Here is a 20,449-nt window from a genome sequence, read left to right on the forward strand (position 1 = left end):
CTGAAGACTACAGTAATTTACAAATGACAACTGTGTGTGCCCTTATGAAAGCCATTCAAGTTAGTAGACAGGCATGTTACAATGTATCTTAAAGATTTTGAAAAAAGTAAAAGAACAGCAAATGACAAATATAAATCATTCTGACTGAAGAAGACATTTGGGCTGTGAAACTGGAAAGTAACCTTCCCCCATTTTCCCCTTTTCCTATTGATTTTTTTCACAGGTTTTGGTAGTGAAGTGGTCTCTTTTGAGAATGATCAAATGTGATTGCATTGTGTGTTTTGTTGTAATCTTGTGATTTGATCCTAATATAATAATGTGGAGTGAACCCAGATGGAAACAAAAGTAGTTTTCTCTTTGCTTGACTGCTTTTATTTGAGTATGAATTCAAAGCTGTTCATCCAACCATGGCATTAAAAATTCTAGTGCTTCCAATGCCCTACTCTGAAAACCAATTCTAGAGCTTTCTGTGTTGAAACTTTGTGTATTTGACTAGTATCTCTGTTTTCTCCTTTTTGAATATAGGAAGCTTTGATGGCAGCTGAGATAAGTCAGAAAACCATTAAAAAGCACAAGATTTTGGTAAGTCTCAAAACTTCTATCCAAAACAAAATGTCTTTTTTCTTTTAGAATGCTGTAAGATGCAACAAATAAATTCCCTGTTTTCTATAATACCAGGCAATAACTGTTAGGCATACTCCAACTGGCATCTGATTTCTTGGTTTCAGCTGCTGAACAGGAGTGTTAGTCTGGGAAATATGAAAGGATCCACATTTTATGAAGGTGCTATTGTATTGAAAGGAAGAGAATTCCATTTATCTGATTGCTGATGGAGGTTTTTGTTTTCTTTTACTTTTTTACTGGTGTTTGAAGTAGCATACAATATTGCACTATTAGGGATTTCAGGCAGGAGTGACAAATTTCTCCTTAACTTCTGCCTTGTACATGTGACAGGGTATTGTAAAGAATTTAAGATGCTCCTTTTCTCACATATAGTTATTTCCCATGTTTATAGTCCCTCTCACAGAGCAGCAAAGAGTATTGATGTTTAAAACAAAAGGGGGAATGGTACAATAGACACAAAATCATCACTAATTTTATCTTTTGTTTGTTTGCTTTTGTTTAAATTCACTAATACCGATGCTGCTTTAAATTGAAATTTGTACAAAGTGTTTGAAGATGTGTTTAATTTTTTGGCCAGATTACTGATGTAATAAGCACACTGTATATCAGTATGTCTTAAAAAAACTTTTATTCTTGTGTAGTCCAGAAGTTGAATCAAGATTTAAATGGCATGCCATTACCTATCGCAGAGTACATTTAACAAAGCTGCTCTGTGACCCTTGCAAAAGATGTAAAGACTTGTTAAAGGGGGTCCTGGCAATGCATTAGGAGGAAAAAAAAGAAACCCAGAGAAACAAACACCAAACTAAATCTAAAAAAAACTTCACAACTTTTCATTTGCTTTGCAGAAATTTGCTCTGCAATAAATTATTAAATTCCGTAAAATGCAAGCATTTTTTGAGAGTTTGATGTCTGAAGCACAAGCCAACAATGTGTTAAGGAAAGAAAATGTTGACATCAAACCCTAAGTGAAGGATTAGTGGTACGCTGATTTAAAACAATTCATGCTCTCACTGCCTAGTGACACCACACTCAGGATACCTGGTGAGTCTGGTAGCCTTGGGGATTTTTTAGATGGCAGTAATTACCACTGCTGCTCTGCACCTCTTGAGCAGAGCACAGAGATCCTAAATAACCAGATCTACATCTCTTTTCCTTATACATCTCTGCTCACTGGGAAGCTGGTCCTTAGGAGAATGAAGATTTCTGTCAGCCTCTTTCCTGAGAATGGCAAAGTTGAAAATATGAAGGTGGTTCCTATAGTATAATGAAATCCTAAAATCTTGTGTATGTGCATTTTTCTCTAACTTTGTAGTAGATTGACCAGTTGAAGTTGTTGTATACCCCTGTTTATATTCTGCTGTGGTCAGTACTGTCCTTGATGCTGATCAAAGAAAAGTGCCTTGGAAGATGCAAATTACTTTTCTTTAAGAAACAAGGACTTCTTTTTAATCGTACAGCTTTGTTGTTTTGGGGTTTTTTCTCTTTTTTTTCTTTTTTCTTTCTGGAAACAGTGTGCTTTTTTTAGTGGTATGATTCTTAAGTTATGCAGTGAGTACACTGGGTTGTGTCAAAATGGACGTGAGCTTTGAGATTGCATTAGGAAGCTCCTGCCAAAATTTTAATATATATTGAATGCCTACCAGAAACATTTTACCACTGACATGAACTTTGAGGAAGGAAATTTGGTATTTATATATATATTAAATATTAGTATATATATATATATATTTATATTAGTTATATATTATAACTAATAATCTTGCTAAGTTCTCACTAGCTCCTGCACTTTATTGAGCAGCACTAGGATTTGTATTCTCAACCAACTTTTTTCCCTGGTCTGCAAACTTGGTGTTGACAAAGAGTATGTCTTATACAATGACTGGTGGTTTTCTTTTTTGAACTAATTCAAGCATTGCAAGATCAGCTATGTGTTTCAAACAATCCTTAATAATTAGAAGGGGTAGTCTTCTCAGCATCAGTGAGGTTATGAGAACTATTTAAAAGAGCACCTTTGGTTGAACCTATGAGCAGTCTATGCAAGTATTTTGTATTGACTGTTCTGTGGGCCCTACTTGTAAAGGAGAATCAGAGGATGCACTTAGAGCCTTGATTTTCCAGCTGTATGCACTACTGTTATGGAAGTTCTTGCGGTAGTCGAGTAGTTCACTTCCAAACTTTTATAACTAATTCTCTGGTTTTTTTCCCCCTAGGACATTGGCTTAGCCTATATAAATCACCTGGTGGAGAAAGGAGAGTATGACCTGGCTGCTCGGTAACCTAATATTAAAGACCTACTTTGCTGGCTGAAGTGTGTCTTTGTGGGGGGAAAAGCAAAAACAAATTATTGATTCTCAAGTATTTGTGGATGTTGATTTTCTGTGCATTCTGGAGTTTCTGAAGTTTCAAAACATAGAGGTGTATTGCAGTGCCACATTTTTTTTGTCTGTAGTGACCTAGAAGTTACTATAAACTTTAACTGGAATTGAGGCATATATTTTTGAAAGCAAGCCTTGATTTTTCAAAGTCACACTAGATTTTCAAAACTAAGGTTTTCTTGGATTTTGATAAACTCAGTATATTAGTGTGTCATTGCACATAAGACCATCAGAAAATAATTTGATTTTGCATAGGTATGAACAAAAATGTCAAATATGGGAATCAAAAGTGAGGATCAGGAACTGCCCAAGGTTTTTGTTTTCATGTACGTGTAAACATAAGCATATATATTTTTAAGTGTTCAGTTTTTCTCAGCTGAGATTTAAAAACTTCACTCACTGACTAAGAGGATGGCATCTCTGCCCCTGGTGTGTGGATTTTAACTAGATGATGTTTAAGATCCCTTCTAATTCAAACCATTCCATGATTCTATGGAAGCTAATATGGCCCTAATCACTAAGGGTGAATGCATAATACACATTTAGTCCTCTTGGATGCAACAAAATTTTAAGGTTTGAAAGGTGGAGAACCTGGCATACTCTACTTAAAATGGTGGTTGCCAAAATAAGTCACTTTTGCAAGTGTCATGATAGGAAGAAGAAGAAAGGAATCCTTGTAGTAATGCTGTCAAATTTATATTACTTTCTGTACCTACTTTTGTTCTCATCTCTTTCATTTTCTTTCCAGAAAGTGCCAGAAAATCCTTGGCAAAAACACAGAACTCTGGGAATTTGAAGTTTACAAGTTTAAAGAAATAGGTCAGCTTAAAGTAAGTTAATTTCTGTGTCTGCACTCAAGTAATTTGTATGTTGTAATTACTGTTGATGTTGACCAAGTACAGTAATTTCACGAATACAAGCCGCACCAATTTGACTAAGATTTTGCTCCTAAACCAGTAATGCGGCTAATACTAAGGAGTGGCTAATATGTGAATAATTTTCTGACATTTACAACCTCAGAAGTGCCAGCCAGAGTGCCGAGCTGAGCTGCTGCAAAGTCGGCATTTTGCGATTGTTACAAAGTGCTACTCTGTTGCACCGTGGGTGGAGCCTGGCTGCCTGCAGGCAGCACGGGGGGCGGGGAGAGAGGCGGGAGAGCTCCCTCCTTCCCTCATCTACCACAGCCCGGGGGAGAGACGGGGGGGCCCCGCGCCGCCATTGCCGCGGCTCGGGGAGGAGAGGGGGGACCTGGGCCGCCTCTACCGCGGCTCGGGGAGGCAGTGGGGGACCTGGGCCGCCCCTGCCGCGGCTCGGGGAGGCGGCGGGGGACCCGGGCCGCCACTGCCGCGGTTCGGGGAGGCTGCAGGGGGCTCCGTCCCCGCCCACCGCCACGGGAGCAGGGGGGGCTCCGTCCCTGCCTGCCACCACAGGGCAGCGCCGGGCCGTGGTGACCGAGCCCAGTGGCAGCGGCGGCTGGCCCCCAGTGGCCCCGCCGAGCGGCAGCACCAGGCTGTGCTTCCTGGCCCAGTCAGCAGCCCCTAGCGGGCCGAGCCTGCACAGCCTTAGCTGAGCCAGTAAACCCCGCCCTGCCGCCGTTCTGTTACTATTTGGCAACTTTGTTGGACGCGGGTCCTCGCTGCGAACGACAGAGCAGCTTATATTTGGGTGCGGCTTATTTATTGACAAAAAACGAAATATTTGCCAACACCCACAGATGCGGCTTATACTCAGTGCGGCTTGTATTCGTGAATTTACTGTATATAAGCATCACATTTAATGGCCCTGTTCTGGTGTTGGTGCCCAAGACCTCTGTTTGTTTCTAGATAGCTGTCTTTCTGATTGATGAGTATGTGTTTTAAAACAAGAGTGGAGGCATAGTGCTACTGCATATTTTACTTGTTGGCAGTCTCCACGTGAAAGACCTGCCCCCAAGTCTTTTGCTTGCAAAGATACTCACAGTTAAATACATCTTTCCCATTTACTTTTCATTCATTTCCAGTATATCCTAAAAATCCTACCCCAAGTATTAAGGAAAATAGACTCTGTGAGTACTAGTCATTCTGGCAAATTCAGGTCCATTGCAACAACTTTAAGTGTTGCACAGTTACACAACCTTAAGTGTCAAAGAATTGCAAAGCAGCAGCGCTGACCTATGCTGTGTGCTAGAAATAGTGGGAAGAAAGAGGAGCAGTCTCTGCTGTCTGATGCTTTCCCCGGTCACAAGCCAGCTACCACTGCAGTACACATTTAATGTGAGAGTCTCAGTTAATAAATTGTGCAGGACATAAAGTCTAGTACTGTCACTGCTAAACCAATTGAAAACATTATGCACACTCCCTTTGGTAACATGTGTACATTTACTTCTGAATTTTATGTCTTCCTATTCAAACTCAATGAGCCAAAAAGGACATACTATTAAGATCTCACAGCATGCAGTCCCTTGCTGGTTTTGAGCTATTTAATTCTGTTCAAAGACCAAAAGTGTTTCAGCAATACGAATTTCAGAAATGTCTGACTTCTGTTTCAGAGCCACTCCAGTGCAAAAACAGCCTTGCATTTAGTATGACTTCTTTGTGATGTGGTGCATTCTTCACTACTTTGGAGATAAAGTCCCTATGTTTCTGTTTCTTTATTTCAGTCCAATAAAGGACTTGAATGCAGATACAGGTGAATTTGTGATACACTGCCTCTTAGTCCTTTTAGGTTTATTTTGTTTTTTTAGCTGCAGATATCTGGAAAGGATGTTTTTCTTGTCTCCACTTATTCAGCAGACTGTAAAATATAAAAATATTTGCAGGTTTGTTGCAAAAACATCTCTGCTCAGTTACCACCTTTCTAAACAGTTGTCTGTTTGCAGCCTTTAGAATATCTTTTTTCTTCTTAGAGCCTAGACCCAGGAATTCTCAGAAATATGGGACTTGTAGTCCATTTTATTATTCATCTTCAAGTTGCAGTTCTAGAAAATGCCTGCCTTATTTCACTATTTCAATCACATATAACTTTTCCCAGATTTCTAAAGATGTCTGAGTATCATAAAGGATGAACTAAATTAAGCCAGACCTGAAGTAGGGGGTCCTTGTAATGTTTAGGATCACTTGTGTGGAATTTTTACCTACTTGCATGACTAGCAGATATCAAACACCATATTGTAACTGGCCTATAAAGGCTTTAAGCCCTTTTGAGGAGACTATTTGAGATGTGGAAACAGAGTTTGTTTCAAAACAGAATTGTCTCGGAAGAATTTGCACTGTATGTAAATCGTTGCCTGAAATCTGATGTTTCAAATCAAGTGTGATTTGCCAATAACTAAGGTGACAGTACACAGGAATTAGTGATACCCCAGTGTCAAAGTCTGTGGGGTGAGTGTTGTTTGTTTGCATGTGATTTCAGGGGATTTTTGAGTGTTCTGTAGTAAGCAGTCCTGTTTGGCTACCAAAGGTTGCACTTTGATATCTTGATGTCTGTCATCTTCATTGAATGTCCTCTAGCAATCCTAGCTGTGGCAGCTTCAAGATTCTGGAGCCTTACAGTGATCTGTTCCTCTCCTCCTCCAGCAGTGGTAGCTTGAGGGAGTTATGTGCTTGTGTTGTCTTTTGCCCAACCTGGAAATGAAACTTGAGATAATTTTAGTAAGGAGGTAGTATAAAAGAAGATCTTGATTTGAAGGCCTTCAGGAGCAGTTATGGAAAGATGTCTACAAAAGCCCACCTATACAGGGATGAATACACATTCATAGGTTTTAAGAAATTAGAATAATTGATAAAAAGCACCAATTAGGAGGACAAGTGGTGATGAAATTCCCCCCCAGATCAAGCACTTTCTCTGGAGCCCCACCTTCAGCACTAGTTGTACTTTGTCCGTGAGAATGTATCTCAAAGAGTTGTTCTTAGCCTTGGCTCCCAGGAAGAACCAAGATATCACAGGGACATGTGCCTCCTGGGGCTTGGAGCTCTGAAATTTGTTTTGTCTTTCTTCTTAAGGAAAGACAGTAGGAAAGTATTGGGAAAACTAGTCACTAATACAATAGGTGATAGAGTTACAAATATATGTGTGAAGAATACAGAGAACATTGAAAAAAAAACAAAACCCAAACAGCATCACTTGTGCGCAAGTCACTTCAGTGTGAAACCTAATGTCCCAGCTCAAGCAGCTGAGGAAGGTGAATGGATTCAAAAGGTTTCAAACTCTTGTGAGTGCTGGCTGTTGTGACATGAGGGATATGCTCCATTCTGTTTGCTGTGAGAACGAGAACAGTGGTGCAGGATTGTCATCTAGCAGCAGCAGTGCTTTAACCAAAACATTGGCTGGATAATATTTGGAAGACTTCACCTGACTGTAGTGGGCATAGCAGAGAGCAGCACTATCCTGACAAGCACTTTAATCTCTTAGATATCCTTTGAGGAATGAGTAATTGTTGTTCTGGGTTATTGGTGAGATGGTTTAAGCTATTTGCTGTCCACTTTTATATGGCCTTTCTTGTGTATACCTCGTCCGTATATTTATTGATGAAAAGTCTGAAAGCAGATCTTGAAAAGAAACAAGGGAAGAAAATAAATCTGTGTATAGTATTGCTTTTTTATTTAAAGTCACTTTACCACATAGTTCAAGAATTGGTTCAAAGGCAGTCTGATCCAGAAGCTTTTTTGTCTGACCTTGTTCCCTAACCACAGCTTAAAAATAAAATATGAAGAGTTTGTAACCTCCAGCATGGGTCTTAGTTCACCTTTGTGCCAAGGCTTAAAAATAACTTGTATGCTTCTTACATGCTACTTGTATGCTTCTTGCATGCTTCTTGTATACTTAGTCTTTTCTGAGCATGGAGGTGGCTGTGTTTTTTCTTCAAAGCAATGGGACATGGGGCAGGAGAAATTTCCTTCATGAAGCAGCCTGGCTCACACACAAGGCAACTGCACCTCTCCAGAGCTCACTGTGTGGCCAAACTGCAGCCAGGAGTTGCAACAATCTCTTGGGGAAGGTTGTTCATTTTGGGGGTAGCAGGAAGGTAGAAAGCAGGAGTGAAAACAGCTGATGGAGATGGCTGCCTTTGAGTCTCCAGTTAATGTCCAGCTTGCTTTCTCTATAGCCAAAAGAGTCTTTTTATGAAGGAGTCAGGAATATGATACCCCAGGATCAGGCAGCAAGACTGTGCCCTGAGTTAACTGATAAATTCTGTGACATCTGGTGGGAGTTGATATTGACAGCACTGTATTTCAAAAACTGGCCAAGCCCAAACCACAGGGAGAGGAGGGTCTAAAATGTAGCGAGATGTTTTTTCTCCTGCTTTGTTCAAGCAACTTCAGTAACAATCTGCCATTGTACCAGGTGCCAATAGCAGGCAACAGGCAACATCTCTGAGTATTTGGAGGAATTTCACTGGTGTTGGTCCCTCAGCTACAAACCCTACAATCTCCAGACAGCTGGTAGCAGTAGGATTTATTTTGGCAGGCGGAAATAATCTTGGCCTCTAGTTGCATGGAATAGTAGTGCTAATTAGATGCTGTGCTGAAATTCCAGGGTATGAGCTGATTTATTCTGGCAGCTTCTCATCTCCTGCTTCCTGGAATGCAATTCCTTTTCACCTTCTATACAATAACAGATCACCCTTTTCATGGAGAGATATATTTTCAAATTAATTTTCAATTGGGTATGTAAAAATAGCCCTTCATAGAATGTGGTGACCCCAAAGTAAGTCAAAGTTCAAAATTACACATATATTGTACTTGTGTGGTCAGGTTCTGATAGTCGGAGTGCTACAGTAGTGGCTTCTGTGAGAAGCTGGCAGAAGCTTCCCCCATGTCCATGAGAGCCAGTGCAAGCCAGCTCCTGGATGGACCCACTGCTGGCAAGACCAAGCCAATCAGGAATGAGAGGAACACCTCTGTGATAACAGATTTAAAAAGAAAGAAAAAAAGTTATTGCACAGTTGTAATTGCGAGAAAAAACAAGCGATACTATAAGAGAGAAACAACTCTGTGGACACCAAGGTCAGTGGAGAAGGAGAAGGTGCTCCAGGCACCAGAGCTGAGATTCCTCTGCAATCTGTGATGCTGACCATCTGACCATGGAGAAGCAGCTGTTCCCCTGCAGCCCGTGGAGGACAAAGGGGATGCAGAGATCCACCTGCAGCCTGTGGAGAAGACTCATGCTGGAGCAGGCTGCACCTGAAGAACTAAATCCAATGGAAGAGTGACCCACGTTGCAGCAGTTCCTGGGGAGCTGTTGCCCATGGAATGGACTCATGTTAAAGAAGTTTGTGGAAAGCTATCTCCTGTGGGAAGGACACCATGCTGGAGAAGGAGAAGGACTCCTCTACCTGAGCAGCAACAAGAGAGAAGCAATATGTGAACTGACCATAATCCCCATTCCTTGTCTCCCTATGTTTCTGGAGTGAAGGAGGTAGAGCCCAGAAAGGAGGAATGGATGGGGGAAGGCGTTTTTGAGATTTATTTTACTTCTTATTATCCTGTTCTGGTTTGGTTATTAATAAATTCAATTACTATCCCAAATATGAGTCTGTTTTGCTGTGGTACTATTTGGTGAGTGATCTCTCCTGGATCTTATCTTAACCCATGAACCCTTCATTATATTTTTTCTCCTCTGTCCAGTTGTGGAGGGAAGTGAGAAAATGGCTTTGTTGGGTGCTTGGTGTCCAGTCAGGGTCAGCCCACTACCACACATTTTTCGGCAAGGGAATCCTTATTCATTTTATGAGGCCAAGACTTAACAAAATGGATTTTGAAAACATTCTTGTTTTGAGGTGTCTTTTATGGGTTTTGTTTTCTAAATGACTTAAGGTGTCTTAAAGACAATGGCTGGTTCTCCCGTTCTAGTTAGTATCTTGCCACCTCTATCTCAAATGATAGTTCTTTCAAATGAGTTACACAATTCCAGTGTGTAGAATCCTAAAGTAAATAACTTCTGGGTGCTGCTTACAAGTATACTTTTATAAGACTTCCAGTGATTACCAGGGACCATGTTTTGCATATAGTTTTGTTCTTTGGTTTCACAATAATATTTATTTTCTATCAGTATACCAGAATGTTACATGTCATTCCCCATCTGACGCTTTGTTCTCTTTGTTTCTGCAGGCAATTAGTCGTTACTTGCCAAGACGAGATCCAGTTTTGAAACCTCTGATCTACGAAATGGTCCTGCATGAATTTTTGGAGAGTGACTATGAGGTACTGCAGCCTGATGTGTCCACATCAATGTATCCAATAGTTATTGCCAGTCAAATACCCTTAGTAGTGCAGAATTCTGACAGCAAATTCTCGGATATGTTCAAACAGATTATCGGTGGATAATTCCACAGTAATGACAATATTTAAAATTTTAATTTTAAGATAATAAATAGAATGTTCTTCAGAACATGCAAATACTGTGAAATTGATTATTTATTAGACTGTTATTTTTAGTTTGCTTAATGTAACATAAGTGGTTGAGGTAATACACAAAGCCTACAGCATCTAAAAGAGACTCAAGTTTGTGAATCTTAATAGCATTGCCCTAAGAAGGAAAAATTTGTGTTCTGCACCGTACATGTCTGTGCAGTGAAAGTTCCTTAAAGGTTCAGGACCGCAGGTATCATCTCAGAGGCTTAGCTGAAGCTTTGATGTTTTGAAATGCTCCTTAGGCCATTCTTTCTATTTCTGTTACAATCTCTTATACTTTTAGGGGTTTGCAACCCTAATAAAAGAGTGGCCTGGAGATCTGTATAATAACACAATCATAGTTCAAGCTGTAGTGGATCACCTGAAGAAAGATCCACAGAACAGGACTTTGCTACGAACACTTGCAGAATTGTGAGTACAATTTTAAATTCCTATTACAAAAAGTACACTTAAAACAGTGTACTGCAGTTTATCCATATTTGCTTAGCTCTTAACAGAAATCTTCTTTGCTGCAGCCTACAGAGTATTGGCTTTCTCTCCTTGCCACTCTGCTGATTGCACCGCTTAGCAATTCTTTACCCTTCCTTGTAAAGTTCACATTGAGTATGAAAGCAAATTTTTAAGCATGAGATTGGATTTCATAGTCCTCTTTTCAGACTAAATAGCTAGCATTCCTCTTCATTCTGTCAGAGAAAATCTCTTTTCTGAAGTGTGCATTTCAGAATTACCCACGTGAAAATAAAATGGTGGGGGCGTTTGCCCACTATTTAAAAAGAAGTGCATTTAGATTTATTGCATGCAAGGAAATTTGTGACTGGAAAATGTGCTAAAACTGATCTGGTTCTTGGTCACTTTGTACAGGGATAAAGCTGTTTGATTTTCTCAGCCTGATCACTGTGTTACTTTCATACTACTTCTTTGAAGAAAGGAGAGTTACTGTCTATTGCAATGTTACAATCTGCCTGAAAGTTTTAAGAGAACAATGGTTTTTTAGTTCTGAAGAGTGTTTGAATTGGTTTCCAGGCCATTGAAAGGCTAGCATTTTTTTGGGTCTTCCCCTGTGAGTTGAAAATAGAAAATGAAAATGCAGAAAACTGCAGGTCAGAACAAAAATTAAGACCAATATAAACAGAGGTGGAATTAATGTTGCCTGGTGTTTATTTCCCTTTACATAAATGAATCTACAGATCTATTTAGATATTTGTAAAATCAAGTGGTATCCTAATATGTTTTAAATAGTAGAGTATGTTTATATTTTCTCTCATAAGTTATTTTCCTACACTTAAGTATGTAACATTACATGTATTGTAATCCTGTTTTTATCAGGTACACTTACGATCAGCGCTATGGCAGAGCCCTAGAAATTTACCTAACTCTGAGGCACAAAGATGTCTTCCAGCTGATCCACAAGCACAATCTTTTCAGTTCTATCAGGGACAAAATTGTTCTGCTCATGGATTTTGATTCAGAGGTATGATGATCTTAATGATTTTATATTCACTTTCCTCTAGATATAATTTAACAGATTAAAAATAAATTACCTAAAGTTGGTGTTGTGGCAGAGAATGTGTTTGCTGCATCTGGATACATTCTGAGATGAGGAAGATTGTTTGCCTAGATTGAAAAATAATTGACCCAAGGATTATTTTTTTCCTTCATATTTCCATTTGTGTTTCTTTCCATTTCCATTTGTCACTCTCAATGAGAAAAGTGGGTGTCCACATCGTTTGAGGTCATCATTGTGATTCTCAAGTGACAACATTAAATATCATTTCACACAGAGTATCATTTCACCATGTTACTCTTTCTGTATTTTGAATCAAATAAGGGTATTAATAAGCCAAAGAAAGGAGGTAGTGAATTTATTTAGGCATGTATTAAATGTACTTGCCATTTTCCTTTCACCACAGTCAATTAATCTGCTTCTGAAAGTTTGCAAGGTTATTAACCTAAATTCCAAAAATCAGGAAGTGTTTATTCGTCTTTCTTTCCAGCTGGCTATAAAACCTGAGCAAATGAGTTTTGGTGTGATTGCTGGGAAGGTGACCAAGTAGATCTCTTTTGAGTGCAATAGTTGTTTAAGCACTGTAGCTAAAATAGGGATCTCTGCTTTTGGTGATCATCTTTAGTATGCCCATTCTAAACTATATGGAGAAAAAAAAGTATATATGTTTTTTAATCCAATAGAATAAGTCATGTCATGAATCTGTGGTTTGGTATTTTTTGAAAGTGAAGCAAAAGTTTGCTCTTGAAAGAAGCAGCAGAACCTGAATCCTGGTGGTCACTTGGCTTACATGGTCTTGTCTACTTGATTAATGATATTATTGTGCAGGTAGTTTGGAGGAATCCAGTTGTGAGGTGGGTTGAATTGTGTGTTTCTTACATAGTCATCACCCTGCAGTTCCCTTTTGCTATGGAAGAAAAAGTATTTCTACATCACTTGGCAGTGGCTTTTTGTGACTGATGATGATTTGGTGGGCATACTTCACCTGCAGTGTAGGTGCACAGCATTTATTGCTATTAGTGGGGAAATTTAGAAGTACAGTAATTTCACGAGTACAAGCCGCACTGTTTTGACCAAAATTTTGCTCCCATACCGGGAATACGACTAATATTCAGGTGCGGCCAATATGTGAATAATTTTCTGACATTTTCAACCCTGGGAGTGCAAACCAAGTCAGTGCAAACTGCAAAGTCAAGCTCCTGCCAGTAAAACCCTGCATTTACGCGGTTGTTACAAATTGATACTCTGTTGTGCGGCGGGTGGAGCTGCTCTGTGCCAGCAGCACAGGGGGTGGGGAAGGCGGGGCAGCTCCCTCCTGCTGGCCCCGCGGCTCGGAGGAGGCAGGGGCTCTCTCCTGCTTGGCCCCGCGGCTCGGAGGAGGCAGGGGCCCTCTCCTGCTTGGCCCCGCGGCTCGGGGGGCTCCCGTCCCCACATGCTGCCGCCGCAGGAGCAGGCAGGCTACATCCCCAGCTCCCATGGCCGCCGCAGGTGCCGGCGGGCTCTGTGCCCCCCCTGCCGCCGCGGGGCAGTGCCAGGCCGGGGTGACTGAGCCCAGCGGTGGCGGCGGCCGGCCCTGAACAGCCCCGCCGAGCCGCAGCGCCAAGCTGGGCCACCCAGCCCTGTCGGCAGCCCCGAGCCCTCATGGCCTGAGCCGAGCCAGTAAACCCCGCCCTCCCGCGGTTCTGTTAGTATTTGGCAACTTTGTTGCACGCGGGTCCTCGCTGCGAACGACAGAGCGGCTTATACTCGGGTGCGGCTTATTTATGGACAAAAAACAAAATGTTTGCCAACACCCAGCCATGCGACTTATACTCAGTGTGGCTTGTATTCGTGAATTTACTGTATTCTTGAAGAATACTGCAATGCTATGCTCTCAGTATATGCTGGTGTTATGTAAATTGCCCTCTGAATTTCCTTTGCTGAAAAGAGTAGGTCTGCAATATCCATCTGACACCCATCAGTGAATAATCATAATACCATCTAGATTGTGAGAAAATATGTGTGCCTGTTTCCTACTTGAATTCTCTTTCTTTGTTGTAGAAAGCAGTAGACATGCTTTTGGATAATGAAGATAAAATTTCCGTGAGTATAACAAGTTCATGGTATGACAATCCAATGGTAGCTTTTATTACCTGTCCTCCTTTCAGTCTTATAAATGTGATGGTTATCACACGTTTGTTTTCTTTCAGATTGACAGAGTTGTTGAAGAATTAGAAAACAGGCCTGAGTTACAGCATGTGGTAAGTATTCCTGTATTCTGTTGATTTCACGTTGAGCTGAAACTCTTGGCTGGACATACCTTTTACAGCTGTGTTTATCTTGTCAAAGTGCACCTGACACTGAAATGTCAAACTCATCAAAGACAAAGTGGTTACTTCTGACAGTTTCCCTTTTAGCAAGGCCATAGCATCTTCACAGTAGTTAAATGATCTTAAAATATGTACCTGGGAGAATTTGATAACATAATGCATGCTTATGAACGTCTCCTTATAGCATTGTAGGCATTCATCTTTTCTGGTCAGTTACTTCTTGCTTTTATTTCTCCTTTTTCCCTATCCAAAAATGAGGTTGTGTCCTGGTTTAGAGCAAATTTGGAAGGAAACTCAAAAAGGGAGTTTATAGAAAGCAGATTCAAGCCCCTCCACTTAATGGTTCGGGAAAAGATTTCTTTGGAGGAAAGTGGGAAAAACTGCTTATTTAATAAGCAAAGTATTCACAAGCATAAAAATGAATAATATTAAGCAATAAAACCTCTCACTCTTCTGAAGAGATGACAAATTCAGAAATTTCTTGTCATGGGGTGTAGCCCGGCTCACTCAGTCTCTTATCGGTCCCTCCTGCAGTGGAAGATGCCGCGTCCCAGCCCTGGTGGGACACAGGCGTGAGCTCCTGGTGCCCTTCTGGGTTTTCAGTCCAAAGCAGGGCTGATCAGTTCTTAGTAAAAGAAAAACCACAGTCCAGGGAACTTCTCTGGCTCACCTAGCTACAGAAATTAACTAAAAGCAAAGGAGAGCTCTCTCTGTCTGTGCTGCAGACAGCACAGTCCATGAGAAGGAAAGCTGAAAACTCTTGTTTTTGAATGCAACCACCTCAGACATTCCACTGGTTCTCCTTCTCCCCTCTTCAGTCTCAGATCTAGTTTTAAAGGTGCAAAACTTATTTCTGAGCTAAGCAGACAAATGGGAATACAATTCACCATCATAAAGTCAGCCCAGATCAGGTTGGTTGGTGGGTGCAGCTATGTTTTTTGCTGATCCATAGAGAAAGTGAATTGCTTGTGTTTCTGGGACTGTAATTTCCATACACTGTTGATTTGTTCTTGTCTGTACAGAATTACAATATCTGTAATACATGATATTACAACATTACTGTAAGGCTGTGGGTCCCCACTCCTATTCCAAAAGCTCCTCTTTGGTTTGAGCATGCTGTCAGTGGAGTACATGTGTGACTGTGCGCCTGGGCTGTGTTAGGGAAGTTTAACTTGCTGCTGGTTACAGATAGGGCTCAGGTACTCATTTGGTGGAGAGGTGATTTATGGGTTAGAGTTCTGTTTATGGGAAGCAGATCTATGAAAAGTGCAGTCCGCAGCCTAAGAGCTTTGCAAAGGCAACTGACAGACTATTAGTTTGCAAAAGGGATGCATACAGAGGAAGGCAAGGAAGATGGTGAATAGTCTAGAGGGGAAGCCATACAAAGAGCAGCTGAGGTCACTTGGTTTTATTCAGCCTGGAGAACAGGAGACCTCATAGCTATTTATACCTTCTTCACAAGGGAAGCATCAGGGCAGGCACTGATCTCTTCTTTGAGGACCTGTGACAGGACCCAAGGGAACAGCATGAAGCTGTGTCAGGGGAGGTTTAGATTAGATATTAGGAAAAACTTTGCCCACTAGAGTGGCTGGGCACTGGAACAGGTTTCCAGTCCAGGGAAGTGGTCACAGCATCAAACCTGTCTGACTTCAAGAAGCTCTCAAGAACATGGCATGTTCCTGGGGCTGTCCTGTGCTAGGCCAGGAGTTGGAATTTGATTATCTATGTGGTTCCCTTCCAAATCAGCAGTTTATATTGTTCCATTAATAATATTGAATAAGTGGGTTTGAATTCTGATTCTTTTGTGATTCCTAGTATTTACACAAGCTTTTCAAAAGAGACCACCATAAAGGCCAGCGATATCATGAGAAGCAGATCAGCCTTTATGCTGAATATGATCGACCAAACTTACTTCCATTTCTCAGAGACAGCACACACTGCCCACTGGAGAAGGTAAGCCCCAAAAATCGAAGCCCTAGGTCCTTGATTTTTATGTCTGTTCTGTAGCTTGTCTTATGTCTTGTGAATTTCAAGCTGTGCCTGGTACTGCCCTCTACTGCCCATATGAGGAATCCTTTGAGTTTGTGGCCATCACCTGCAGTTTGGTTTGCAAAGCTGATGACACCTGAGACTTTCGTCTCTCAGCTCACAGGGCAGGAATTCATGGATATTTTTAATGCAGAAGTTCTGAATTCACGTTTGATGTGTAGCTGCAACCACTAGCTATATCTACTCATCAGTGCTTAGCCTGGTGGAACAGTAGGTTATGGTTTCAAGAAATTGACAATCATTTTGCCAAATCTAGGAGCTGTCAGTGTTAGATCTTGAAAGAACAGTTACAGTAGCTGTAACTGTAGTTATTCTATCTTTTTATGGTAAGGCCATAAGTTTCTCTTGAATAATATACACAATATAAGTCACTAAACTAACAAGGCTAAAAGTATTTTGTCTTTGTACTTTGGCTAATATACTTGGGGCTTTACAGAGTACCAGGTTTCCATCTTCTAATACTTTTTTTTTGTTTTCCTTCCTTGTTCTTTCTTGTCAAATTGCAAAATGCATAAAGGTAAGGGCAATTTTAGTTGTTTCCCCTGCTTGAATTAATGTGAAATGAATGGAATTCTAAGTTTTCCAATTTAGATGGGTCGAATTTATTATTTGTACAACTTTTTACAAATTTATTTGTGTTTGTTGCTGTTAATGGCTGAGCAGACCTTGTGAAAGGCTGCCTATCCATATGCAGGTATAATGATGATACAGTAGAGTAGTTTTCAAGTGTAATATTGAATGTTGTGTTCTGGTTAACATTCCAAAGAAATCTAGTACTGTTACTGGTACGTCTTTTGTTTTGCATGCTTGTCTACTGGAAAATGCATTCTTAGGATTGGAAATTTGTTGAAACCACTCCCTGAAACTAGATTGACCACTTTAGGTAGTGAGCCTGAGAGGTTTCCAGCCAGAAACTTTGGTCTACAATATTGGCTTACTTGTTTTTAATTTTCTGACTCTTAGTTCCTGTTTTATGTGTTATTCATGTGATCATGGTTTCATGTAAAAAATCTTACCTGCCTTTTTTTAAATTTTGAGGCAAATTACAGTAATTTCATGAATACAAGCTGCAGGGATTATAAGCCACATTTATGGGGTGTCGGCAACGTTTAGGTCCTCGTTCGTATATGAGCCGCAATGGATTACTAACCGCACTTTCGTTCGTAGCAAGGATCCATGTACAACTTTCACAAATTTGCCAATTAGTTACAGAATCACGGCATAGCGGGATTTACTGGCTCGGGGTGGGGCCAGGCAGGCTCGGCCCGCTCATGGTTACCGACAGGGCCGGGTGGCCCAGCTTGGTGCTACGGCTTGGCGGGGCCGCTCGGGGCCGGCCGGGTGGTGCTGCCGCTGCAACCACCAGGCTCGCTCACCCCCCCCACCGCCTGCACCACCGCCACCGCCGCGTTTGCTCGCCCTGGCCCAGCTCTGCCAGGCTCCCCCGCGCCGCCGGGCTCCCCCGCACTGCTGGCCCCGGTTCTGCTGGGCTCCCCCACGCTGCTGGGCTTCCTGCTTCTGCCGTGCTTCCCTGCGCTGCCAGGCTCCCCCACGCTGCTAGCCCCGGTTCTGCTGGGCTTCCCTGCGCTGCTGGGCTTCTCCGCTCTGCCGGGCAGCACCGCACCGCCGGGCTCCCCCGCGCTGCTGGCCCCAGTTCTGCTGGGCTCCCCCACACTGCTGGCTCGGGCTCTGCCACCCACCCCCCGCACGCTGGCCCCACCTCTGCCAGGCTTTCCCGCCTCTGCCGGGGCTGGCTGGGCTCCAGCTTGGCTTGGGGCTGCCACGGGCTCTCACTTCCGTGTTGGCAACTTTTAGAATATTGTTCATATATTAGCCGCTCCGGATTACAGGTCGGACTTCCGGGTACAGACCAAAACTTTAGTCAAAATGGTGCAGCTTGTAATCGTGAAATTACTGTAGTTGTTGCACATCTATTCTCCTATCTTTAGTGGCAGGTGGTGCAGAAAGGTGCTGTGTGAAACTGATCCTCAATGCTGGCACTGCTTTGCTGAAGATATGGGCTATGAGCAAGAATAGGTCAGCGACCCATCAGCTTCTGGAAGGTGTGGTGCAATGATCACCCAAGTCAAGAGAAAAGAATGTCAGAAAATATGTGTCATTCTAACCTTAATGTTAACATCTTTCAGTAAGAAGCTAAGGAGAGGAAAAGATACTACTACTAATTCCATAATTATACTTCTTACCATGCATATAGTATAGTAACACTTGTTGTGACATATAGATCTTTGTTCTAAGAAAATGAAAACAGAGTGAGAATTTCCCAGTTACCAATATTTTCCATTCCTGTTAAGCAAGTTCCAACATGGTGTATAAATTGCAAAAAGCAATTTCTGTTTGAAAAAATCCACTCAATATTGCTCTAATGAAATTATAAATTCATCAAGGAAAAAATAATCTGTGCTCTCTAGAAGTAAGCCACTTTTATTCAAGTGCACTTTAGCAAACATTTTAAAAATGAGCTTGAAGAGAGGTAGGAATGTTCCCTGTTTTCCTCTAGAGGGAGCATGACATCAGGAAATGGCAGTGTCTAGAACTACTGAATACCTGGTACTATGTAGTTTACGTTTTAAGTGGAGAGGGAAAATGAAGGCTGTCAGCTGTGTATATAAGTTATTAGTATTATTCATACTTCATTCACCTGAAGTATCTTGTTGGTAATTCACTTACCCCTAGCCCAAAATTCATTGCCCATCCCATTGTAACTCTTCTGAAATAATGGGAGTTGGAAGGAAAAGTTAATTCCTACTTCATCTTTAATTGTAGCTGTACTTTATGTATTTAAAGTTTTGATTTAAAAGTGTGAAAGTTGGTGAACAGTTGTCTTTACAGGAATGCTATGAATCTTGACTTTGTTTTCTGTTTCCAAATTGTAAATAGACATGGCATTGCTTATAGCTTACCAGCCCTGCTGATTTCCTGTTACTACGAACTTTTTGGTAATCAGTTTGGTAGTTTTGATAATTGTGCTGGTTTCTAACTACACACAGATTCTGTAGCCCTCAGGTCTTCAAACCAAATTTACAAGAAATGTTTCCTCCATATTATTCTTGTATATTTTCTATTTTGTATTGTCTTCTTGGTACAAAATTTGCAGGGCACTCTCTCTCCTGAAACCACTCTGGTTACCCTGAGGAAATTTTCAGCCTTGTGTTATTAATTAATGTCAAGCAGACTTCCATCACTAGAGACCACATTAAGTCCCCCCACAGGAAGCAAGTCTTGATAGCAGATAACCTTAATGTTTTGTATTAACCAACTTTTGGAGGCAGAATAAAGAAGTTGCCGGTAGAATTAAAGGCAGAGGTTGACATAGTCCAGCCTGAAATACCTGTTCTGTCCCCAGATTTACTCAGCCTCAGAGAAGAATTTTAAAGAGAGTCATGGAAGTCACAGAGTTTCTCTTCTTAATCAAGGCCAGAGGACTTGGCTGTGCTTATTAAGGGAGCCTGTATTCCTGTCAAAATGTAACTTAGTGGAAAAATCACTTCACACTTTTTGAAGCATTTCTGATCAATACAATTTCATGTTGCATGGTTTCCTGCATTATCTTCTCTCCTCTCTTCCATTATATTCAAGGCTCTTGAGATCTGCCAGCAGAGGAACTTTGTAGAAGAGACAGTCTATCTTCTGAGTAAGTAACTCAGAATAAGTAACTGTGCTCAATTACAATGCTTTTAAATTTGTAACAAAGTTCATAGTGTGAATATTGTCTAATATCTAAACCAAATAACATAATTTAGAAAATAAAACAAAGCACTGGATGGATATGGTGTCTTAACTTCATATATTGTGTAACTGTGTTTTTCACTTGGTGTTCTTCTGGGGTTCTGGAAGTGTTGCAGAGGCTATGGGGAACAAGTTGAGCGGGGAGGTATTTCTAATACAATCTCCAAGAGAAGAGTAATACTACCAGTTTCGAAAAGAGAGGAGAAAATGAGCAAATCATCTCAGAAGCATCTCAGAAGCTTAGTATTAGCTTTTGCTTAGATGCAAGATTTGATTATATTGCTTTCTATAATTTTTTTCCTTAAAATTAATTGCAAATTAACTCCTTCAGCTGGCCAAGATTTCTACCTCTGAATGAGAGGCATTGTAAGACCTATATGTATGTTTATGTATTAGTCATGAACAGAATAGTAAGCATTTTTTTAAACAATCTCTGGTTCAGTAAGA

At 41.1% G+C, this 20,449-nt stretch overlaps 1 protein-coding gene across 6 annotated transcripts in view; it reads left to right on the top strand.

Moving 5' to 3' along the window:
• The window catches only part of VPS41 (VPS41 subunit of HOPS complex), a 124,729-nt gene that overhangs the window by 89,476 nt on the left and 14,804 nt on the right, over window positions 1-20,449 (top strand). For all 6 annotated transcript variants that reach the window (XM_033053116.2, XM_033053088.2, XM_033053080.2 and 3 more), the window contains 10 exons: window positions 526-582; window positions 2,838-2,899; window positions 3,751-3,832; window positions 10,091-10,183; window positions 10,677-10,804; window positions 11,720-11,864; window positions 13,938-13,979; window positions 14,087-14,137; window positions 16,022-16,159; window positions 19,853-19,907. In XM_033053116.2, coding sequence (XP_032909007.1) covers window positions 526-582; window positions 2,838-2,899; window positions 3,751-3,832; window positions 10,091-10,183; window positions 10,677-10,804; window positions 11,720-11,864; window positions 13,938-13,979; window positions 14,087-14,137; window positions 16,022-16,159; window positions 19,853-19,907 — 853 coding nt within the window. The remainder of the gene's footprint in view (window positions 1-525; window positions 583-2,837; window positions 2,900-3,750; window positions 3,833-10,090; window positions 10,184-10,676; window positions 10,805-11,719; window positions 11,865-13,937; window positions 13,980-14,086; window positions 14,138-16,021; window positions 16,160-19,852; window positions 19,908-20,449) is intronic.

Source organism: Catharus ustulatus, chromosome 1 (genome assembly GCF_009819885.2).
Source record: "Catharus ustulatus isolate bCatUst1 chromosome 1, bCatUst1.pri.v2, whole genome shotgun sequence".
Lineage (NCBI taxonomy): Eukaryota > Metazoa > Chordata > Aves > Passeriformes > Turdidae > Catharus > Catharus ustulatus.